At 42.9% G+C, this 9,847-nt stretch overlaps 1 protein-coding gene across 1 annotated transcript in view; it reads left to right on the forward strand.

Annotated features, from left to right (window-relative positions):
- immp2l (inner mitochondrial membrane peptidase subunit 2) overlaps positions 1–9,847 on the forward strand; it is a 239,881-nt gene that overhangs the window by 13,928 nt on the left and 216,106 nt on the right. The window contains exon 2 of the mRNA XM_050073863.1: positions 8,204–8,341. Within this exon, the coding sequence (XP_049929820.1) occupies positions 8,207–8,341 (135 nt within the window). The 5' untranslated portion in view covers positions 8,204–8,206. The remainder of the gene's footprint in view (positions 1–8,203; positions 8,342–9,847) is intronic.

A 9,847-nucleotide genomic window follows, 5' to 3' on the forward strand; every position in this document is an offset into this window, starting at 1 on the left:
TCCTAATACTCACGCTGATAGATGGATGATTGATTGATTTGTTCCAGCAGATTATAGCAGCGTAGAGCGAAAAAAGACATAGCAGAGCAAGAAGAGCAACAAGTATGAATTTGCAATTGCTGCACATGCATTGACGTTTTTCCACGTTTTACAAGTTAGCATAGTTAATCAGCTGTCTTTTGGCTTATGACCAATATTTCCTCAAAATTTTGAGCAAGTCTGTGATCGGAAGTTGTGCACTTTTTGCAACAGGCCATTCCCATGGCCACCGCTGGCCCCCACCCCCTTTATATATTGCTGGACAAACATAGCATGGAGAGTGCACAAGCTTCTGATGGCTCAGCAGGTGTTGAAATAACATGAAAAAGAAGTAACGTGTTGTGGGAATCAGTGCTTTAGCACTGCAGCATTAGCAATGCCAACATTTTGAGTGGAATACAAACTGAGCAGTGTGATGGGCCAGCCTGTTCTCACTCCCAACTTGTCAAACAACACTGTTTTATCAGTGATCTTGGCGTCAGACACTGATGCACTGAGGCACCCTTCGCAGCAGTATGATACGCACCGAGCCCCGGCAATTTTTGATGAAGACGGCAGCAACCCAACTTATCAAATACTGCTGCTTTGTCAGTGGACTTCTGCATGAGACAGGAACGCACAGAGGCACTGGGTGCCGGGTGGCAGCTGTTTGTAACACTGCTAGCAGTATAAAGGTCGAGAAAGTCTTTCCAAGAAAAGCGAAGGAATGGCCCGCCTCACTCTGGTGTACCCTGACATCCTTACCCTAAGGCCTCATTTACACCGCAAGCGATGCGTTCGTGTAGTGCTCGCGACTGGTCGCTGTTTACTCGCGTTTTCATTTCGGCGAGCATGTTAACAGGTTAGAGCATTCACACCGCATCTGTTCTACGTGCTGCTCGAGTTGCGCTGCTTTCGAAAAGCTCGAAAATAGAAGACACGCCGATTGCGTGAGTCACGAGCAAATGGTCGCTGTATTCAACAAGAAATCGACATCTACGGTGGCCGAGAGATGTCACAACACATGCAAACTTGTGTTTAGTAGTAATACAAAGCAGACAAAGACTACTTACTCGTTTGTAGTGCTAAATATTAATTCCCCAAGCGTTGGAATAATCACTGGCACGTGAACCTGTCCACCCAAGGCTTTGGGTCCAAACTTACTTCTTCTTCTTCTTTGGGGTTTATTGGAGATTTGCAAACACGGTGCACTACCGCCACCAACTGTTCAGGTGTGATTTGTATTTTGACGGGACAGCAGCGGCCGCTGTGCGATGCGTCTATTCGGTTTTTGGTGTGAATACACGTGTGCTGCCGCTACGCTTGTGGACCGCTTTGCGAATGCATTGCTTGCGGTGTAAATGAGGCCTAACTCTAATCAATCCCACTCCTCTTTCCTAAAACTAACTAACCCAATTAATAAAGGCAATGAGTACTAGCCAATTATGTGGAGTGTAAGGCTGGACATTCCTTCCCTATCCTAGGATTTGCAAATTTGCGGGCTGAAGGGGAGGTTGATGGGTCAAACAAACTCAAGACTTTCAAACCGGGGAGTCCACTGTTCGGTTGCCGTGTTAAAGAAAAAGTCAGTGGAGTTATTTTGTAACAGTGTCGTGTTCCAGTATGTGTAGCATGCTATGCAAGTGACATACCACATGTGAAGTTACATTAAGTCAGTAACAACCAAATTTATTTTAAGCCAAAACATGATTATTTTTTTCTAAACATAACCACAGACTTGGGAAATAAACCCATAAATGAAGTGTGTTACCTTCATCGTAAGTTTATTTTGAAAAAGACTTAATGCATGTAATGAGCAGACTCTGCACATTTCCCATTAAAACAGAAGTGCATTTTGAAAAGACACAGCACATGCAACAAGCGTAAACTGATGTCCCTGAACGTCCACAGCTGACACAGGAGGGCACCTAGTGTGTCATATTTTGACATGTGGGTCCACTGCTGAGAAAGCAGTGGTATTTGATGAGTTGGGATGAGAACATGTTGGATGGGCCTTGTATGCCCTGTGTCAGAGTTGGTGGGATGTACAGTCTGACATTGTCAGTCAGTATCACACCACAGTAGCTGACAGCTCGCCTCTTTACAGTGCTGCCTCTCAGTCAGTCAACCGCTGCCACGGGAAAGACCCAGAAAGAGGCTTGAGGCCTAGAAGCTCATTCAAAAAACAGAACAGCTGCTTTAATACAGTTTATATTCAATAGATGAAGAGAAGTTAAAACATGCAAGTGTTGGGTGATACCACCAGAAAAGCTTTTGTTTATCGAAACTACAGCATCTCAGACAAAGAGGGTCACACCTTATATTAAACTAAGAGCAGACAGTGTGCACGAGGTGACTACTTTCTGTTGCATCATTTCATTTTCCTGCATACCTGTCTGCCAGGTGTGCATTACACCAGTCTGTTTCGTGTACGATGAGAAAATTCTACCAAACTGATGTGTCAATAACTTGATTGGCTGATTAGAAAAAGCACAAATGGCAAACATCTGTCGGATCCAACTTGTAGAATTATTCGGACTTACCTGCTTTTGTCACATAATCCTGATTTGGATATCTTTTTTTCTGGCTTTAAGACACAATTTCTACTAATGAGAATGGAAATAATTGTTAGTTGTGACTCTGTCCTCAAGCTGCTGTAAACTGTCTCACTGTGGCTCCCAAAAGTTGACGCTGTGGAGATACAAGTTTCCACCTGACAGCAGTAAAACTCTGTGATGGCCCTGTATTATTGATAAGATGGATTTTTAATTAAAACCCAAGAAGCAGGATGTAGTTTGGGGGCGTCTTCCTGTTAAAAGCAGCGTGTTATGATGTGGACATTTAAGCTAACAAGGTGAGAAAGTCATTTTTCATTTCACAGTGACTTTGATGTGGGACCTGCTGTGTCAGCCACATCGTTTGAATGTGCCGACAGGAAACAAGGTCGTTTTTAGTGTGTGAGCGCTGCGGGGCTCCGAGGTGTCGGCGCAGAAACGACTCGACTGTAAAACTGAGCGGAAACCTTGAAGCTCCACATCGAGCTTCCTCTGATGATACACTTGTTCTCTGTGAGGGGGAATTATGCGGCGGGCTGTATGGAAGTGTAATGGCAATATGTTCATGTCACGATGGATTGTTATGCTAGAATAGATTTTCTGCTCCGGCGCTGGAGTTTCCTCCCTCCAGCACATGGTGGGTAACTGATGTTTTACAAAGCCCGGCAGAGCCAGATCACTGTGTTTAATAGGACGTAACGTATAGTGAGGCCGGGGACACACTCCTTTGTCTGAGGAGGCTGGAACACTGTGTGTGTGTCAATGTATGTGTGTGTGTGTTCACTGCACATGTGCGTGTTTATCTGTTATGTCTACAACCACAGTGTTTAAATTTTAGACATTGGTATGTGCTTGGTGGCACAGCCATCGACTGGTTCCCCTTGAACAGCTGCAGGTTTTGTGCCTTGCTCAAGGGTACAGGGGCTAACCTTACTGGAATGAGTAAGAGATAATGCCCGATGAGGTGTCCATTATCAGGAGTTCATGGCTGACGTGGAGGCGTGAAGCGTTCCTGACAATGGACACCTCGTCGGGTATTATCCCGCTTATACCATGATCAATGGGGCTGGACGATAGAGCTAAAAATGTTATCGCGATAACAGTTCTCATATTAGTTGATATTGATGATAATCACATTAAAAAAGGCAAATCAATATTTCTTTCAAGTACAAAGACTGATTTTTACTCCTGAGTGTAAGTTGAATAAAACATTAAACTATTATTGATCATCAGAATAAGAAACATTTGCCAAACAGCAGAACATTTCACAAATCTGCGGTAGATTCAAACAATTATAATCAACATGATGTCAATAAATTAAACAATAAATAGACAAAGAAATATTATTAGTGGCCAGTGGTATGTCTAACTCTTTATGCAGGCAGTTTAAAACATTTTGTAAGTGTTTAAACTGACAATATAAAGTGAATAAAAAGACAAAACAAAAATTTCTACTGTGATTAGTTTGTAATTTGTGCCATTTCTCAATCAAAACAATAACTAAAGACAGACTTGGATGATGTCGAGAGGAAATGTTAGCATAGGATCATTCATTGGCAATAAAAATTATGGATGCACGATACTGTTTTACGATATCCGATATGCAGATATGTAACAACTAATTTGACTGATAACTGATACTGATATCGATATCTGTTTTTTTTCCCTACCAATGTCAGTGATCATCAAGTCTCTTCTGTAGTGAAGTTGACATCATATTACGCAGGCATACTCTTATCGTGACGGCCCACCAGCAGATGGAGACATGAAATACAATACTGTCCAATGTATGTGATATTCATTCATTGTGCAAAATAAGAAAAAGCATGTTGGACGATTGTGATAGTTCATTTTACAGCCGATATCAGCAGAAACCAGTGATGTGCTGATATTGTTGTGAGGGTGGTGGTCATTTTAACGTTAGTGTCAAGATACTGTTGTCATAGAAACAAAGCCAATGCGCTGCATGTAATTATAAAGTACGCAATTTTTCATAATGCATCCACCTGACTGAAATTTGTTCTCTGCATTTGACCCATCCCCTGAGGGAGCGGTGAGCAGCAGCAGTGAGCAGAAGCGGTGCCGCACTCGGGAATCATGTGGTGATCCAACCCCCCCAGTTCCAACCCCTGATGCTGAGTGCCAAGCAGGAGGCAATGGGACATTTTTATAGTCTTTGGTATGACCCGGCCGGGGATCGAACCCACGACCTCCCAGTCTCAGGGCGGACACTCAGTGCAGTAAACTGAAGAGCAGCAGAACTAACCTGTAGATCAACATAATTTTTCAAAGATTATTTTTTGGGGATTTTTGCCTTTAACGGACAGGACAGACTGAAATGGGGTGAGAGAGATAGTGGGGGTTTACATGTAGCAAAGGGTTGCAAGCCAGAGTTGAACCTGCGACCGCTGCAGCGAGGCATCGCCTCTGTACATGGGGCGCCAGCACTATCCACTACGCTACCAACTGACCACTGAGACTGAACAGTCACCTATCTTCAGATGTAATGCAGCACCTTTAACAGGTTGTACAAGACTCTCTTTACAGACTTCTTGGTGAAAGTACCTGAAAAGTGTCACACTGTACAACATTAAATGCAGCCTTAAAAGTGAGGTGATAGCATTTGCTTGTTTTCTTCGCCCTCAAACCCAGATTTGTCTTTACCGGTCTAAGAGATCTATTTGCTGTCTCTTTCTGATTGTTTAAACCGGGTTACTGGGTTTGTTTAGTTTAAGAAATCAGGTAAGGAAACCATAAACTTCATGTAAGTACAGTAAATGTGTGTGTCTTTGCATTGGCCCCCAAAGAAATGCCCTAGTGCAAAACAGTTGAGACTGAACTTTGTCTTTCATATTGATATTGGCATGTTTTGTTGTACTCCGTTAGATCTGTTCAGTAATTGTCAGTCACGTTGTGTAGAGACATCACATTACATGGAAGTGAAATACAGATTAGCTTCTATTTTTCCCCTCTTCAAACGCTTCACGGCTACAGTGATGGACGCCTTTCCGACTGCAGACGGGGGAAGCGTTGAGGGAGTACATTGTGCTTTTGATGATGTTTCATTTGAAGTCTTGTGATGTGGAGGTAATAGCTGTAGCAGATCTCCAGAGTGAGGACACTGGACGTCCAGACGAGGCTGTTAGCTGTTTGCTAAAGGCAGCGGTGCATGGCTGCTGCTGCTGCTGCTGCCGGCTGGTCAGTCATTTCACGCCTGTCTGGGCTTCCTGGAGTGCGCCGTGAAAAGCAAAGTGGATGAAAAACTCTGTCTGGGGAGAACAGGCTCAGTGTGATGTGTTCTCAGTGTCCAATCACTGAACCTGCGGTGGGAGCTGACAGGAAGAGGACTCCTTTTTGTGACGGCTCAGTTCCTGCATGTCGTAGTCAATCAGGCTCATGTTGTGATTAAGCTCTGACTTTACATGTGTTAGACTCATGTATGTAGTACTGTACTTGTAGTACATATTCAAGGTACTTGTACTTTACTTGAGTATTTCCCATTTCATGCTGCTTTCTTCTTTTCGTCCATCTCAGAGGTAAATATTGTACTTTTTACAGCACTACATTTGTCTGACAGCTTTAGTGACTTCAGTTTGCAGTTTTTCATCCACTTCCTGTCCAGTGAAAACCATGTATGCACCTCCAGATGTGTTTATGTTGGGTGTTTGTGATGTACTAAAGGGTGAAGTGCTCCTTGATGTATAGAGAAACCCTCCTGGATCAGCTGGATCTGACACCATGAAGAGTTGACTTTTTAGAGATTTGTCCTTCTCATAGGACAGCCATGCATGATGATCTTATAGGGAACAGACAATGACAACATGGCACATTGCATTCTCGGTAGTTACAGCCATACTTTAGCACATGCTTCTTCAACAGAGACAGAAAACAAAAACATTCCCTACTGAGAGAAGCTGATCGAGGAAGCATAGGAGCGCTACTTTGCAAAATTAAAGGAGATAAAGGGCCTTGATCTGTGCAAGCACAAGTAGGTTGATTACAAAAGCTACGGAATTTTAACATTTCCAGATATGTTTACTTACCTTGTTTGGGGTGTCAGCAGTTGCACATTCAAGCAGTTCTTAAATTATAAATCTCTCAAGGCCCACCCTCAGTTCAGAAATGGAATTCGTGCAAGTCAGTGACCAAAAAAATTGTTTACACAGAAGTAGGTAACCTCGTCGCCAATCACCACACCGTCATCTCTGTGTCACCACTTTAAACTCAAGAAAACAGCATCTTTCCCAAGGCATACTTCACATTCAGTCATTACAGTTTGTCTTTCGCATAGGCCATATTTGAGGCTACTGCGGTGGCAGTAGCTCAGTCTATAGGGACTTGCCTTGGGAACTGAAGGGTTGCTGGTTCAAGTTCTCTGTACGGACCAAGTATGGATCATCAGTTGACAAATGGAGAGGTGCCAGTTTGCCCCCTGGGCACTGCTGATGTGCCCCTAAGTAAAGCACTGAGCCCCTAAACTGCTCCTGGGGTGCCGTAATATGGCCAATCCTGTGCTATCCCTCCATGATAAGTGCATGTGTGTTGTGTGTAATAAGAAAGATATGCAGAAGTCACATTTCAACAGCCAACTGCTTTGTGTGGATTGACGAATTAAGAAATTATATTAAAACATTAAGTTCGTTACTAAGTGTGCTTTGCAGCTATTTGGGTGATGGCGTTGTTGTTGCTGCACCTTTGGGCTAGTTTCCGACATGGTGATTAATGTTGGCAGTAAACTTGGAGGCTATTTGATTTTTTTTTTAATCATTTATTTTATACTCATGTTACTGTTAATTATGTCTTAGGTTTTGCACTCTCAACGCTTAATGATCATCCACTTAAGCCGTGGGTGATCCTCAGGTCCAGTGGTCATGTGGAGTGTGCACAGTGTCCAAAGCAAGCTTGAAGGCTGGAATATTGCACCTCATTAGCAATCTGTTTCTCACACCAGTCGTTAGAACAGGTATGGCAGTTGATAATGGAGCAAATGTTCATCATTCCACTGTGTTTTCAAGCTGGATAAAATTGAAACTCAACCGTGTTGTCTACTAGTACTCAGTCTTTAACATAACTTCTGTTGCTTGCTGCAGTGAATGATGACAACTGAAATGTATTTCAAAGCATTGTTGAAAATGCTGAAATGCATTGCCTGAAAAACCTTGACGCCAACATGAATTGCTCTGTGGAGCAGATGGCAGTCATTTCATTTGGCACCTCCAAACCCAAAACTAAAAATAATATCAATACAAAGTCACCTTCAGAATCAAGTGTTCATTCAGTCCTAGTGTGGTCTCATATTTTCATGAAAGCGCTTTACGCATGTTTTTCTTATTTTGTGTTTCTGCTGTGTGATTATTCATGTCACTGTACCTCACTTATTCCACACATACACTTTCACTTAACATGTGGTGTTCCATCTCTTGCTCTAATTGTCCTCTTTGTTCTGATCTGTTTCTTTGTGTATTTTTCAATTACTCTCCTGCTGTTGCATCGACCTGCTCCCCCCCACAGAGATCAATAAAGTTTTATCTAACGTAGTCTAATCTAACCTGAATGCTGTTTAGTTTCCTGTGTGTCGTCCCGGTTCTCTGATGATGATGTTTTCCTTCTTTTTGTTCTTTCCTATCCAGGTAATGGCTCAGCAGGCGTCAGCGGGGCAGCGCTACCTGCGGGCGTTCGTTAGCGGGTTCTTTGTCGCCGTTCCAGTCACTGTCACTGTCCTCGATCGGTTTGCCTACGTGGCGCGAGTGGAGGGAGCGTCGATGCAGGTGAGACGTTAAAACACATCCGACAGAGACCCTCAGATTGCCTGTCTTTAGAGACGCCCCCGAGGTCAACAGCAGAGCAGGCTGCAATTTCTAGATCTCTAACTTTACAAACTCCTGATAACAAGGAGGTCAGAGGTTACAGCATCCTGACAACATGTTGAGTTGTGGGAAATAAGAGGCAGCAAGAGGAGGCTGAAAAGCAGCTTTTGTATCTTAAAGCTGAAATCTGGCAGCTTTTGAGCTTGTGGCTCATATTTTTCCATCACAGTGCTGGAAGCCACTTACTCTGGCTTGTCTGGGTGTGCAGCTAAAGATTTTTGATCTAGGGTTATACCTGTAACCGATAAGAAAAAAGATGCCTCAGACTTTGTAACCCTGACAAGACAAAATTCAACAGGAAACACTTTAAATGTTTCTGTGATTGTATTGTCAGGAAAGTCTTTCAGAAATATCTTAAATGTACCTTCAAAACTCACTCAACTAACAAAATACCCATCACATCAATACCATATGACCTTCAGAAACACTTGGTTGAACCCTGGTGTGGTTAGTGTAGCCTTGTATTATATAATAATGTCAGAAAGGCTCTTATTGATAATTTTTTAAGACTGCCCTGTTTTGCCATTTAGTTTGGAGGACTTGTAGAGGTTGAGAGGACAACAGCTGACATGTTCAAAACAAATGGCTGCTATGTAGTAAATGGACTTTCACTTGTTTAGCACCTTTTTCGTCTTCCGACCACTCAAAGCACTTTTAACACTGCAGAGTCATATTCACACATTCACACATTGGGGTGCGAGGCTACCACACATGGTGCCAACTGCTACTCACACACTGATTGAACAGCCATCGGGAACAGTTTGGGTTTCGATATCTTGCCCAAGGATACTTGGACATGTGGACCAGAGGACCAATTGACTATTTGTGGACAACCCCCTTTACCTCCTGAGCCACAGCCGCCCCCTGCATATAAGGGTCTTTCCACATTTACAAGTCTGACAAAAGGTCTTGTGTTTGTTACAATGCTTGCATTTGATTTGGTTGATTTTGTTTCATGTTGCAATAATGCGAGCTTACTAAAGAAGTCTGCATGACATGCCTACATCCTGTTGTCATCACCCATGTTCTGTCCTCATCGCCTATGACCTGTCCAGTGTTGGGTAAGGGTTACTTTAAAAGTAATCAAAGTATGTCACTGCGTTACTTTTCAAAAAAGTAACCAGTTACTTTACTGCGTTACTCCCTGAGTAAAGTAACTCAATTACTTTAAAAGTACTTCCAACGTTACTCCCTGAGAAAAGTAACTCAAGCACTTTTAAAGTTTAAAGTTTTTAAAGTAAATTCTACATTTCCTATTGGGCAATGGACCACAGGGCGCTAAGCCTACATTTTTTTGTCTCCAAAATTAAAGTTATGGACCACTTGCCCTTCACTGAGATCCAATTCTCCCATCACAGCCGTCACTTTGACCAGTAGAAACACACAACGATCTGCTGCCGTAGACAA

The sequence above is a fragment of the Epinephelus moara genome, chromosome 20, assembly GCF_006386435.1.
Source record: "Epinephelus moara isolate mb chromosome 20, YSFRI_EMoa_1.0, whole genome shotgun sequence".
In the NCBI taxonomy this organism is placed as follows: domain Eukaryota; kingdom Metazoa; phylum Chordata; class Actinopteri; order Perciformes; family Serranidae; genus Epinephelus; species Epinephelus moara.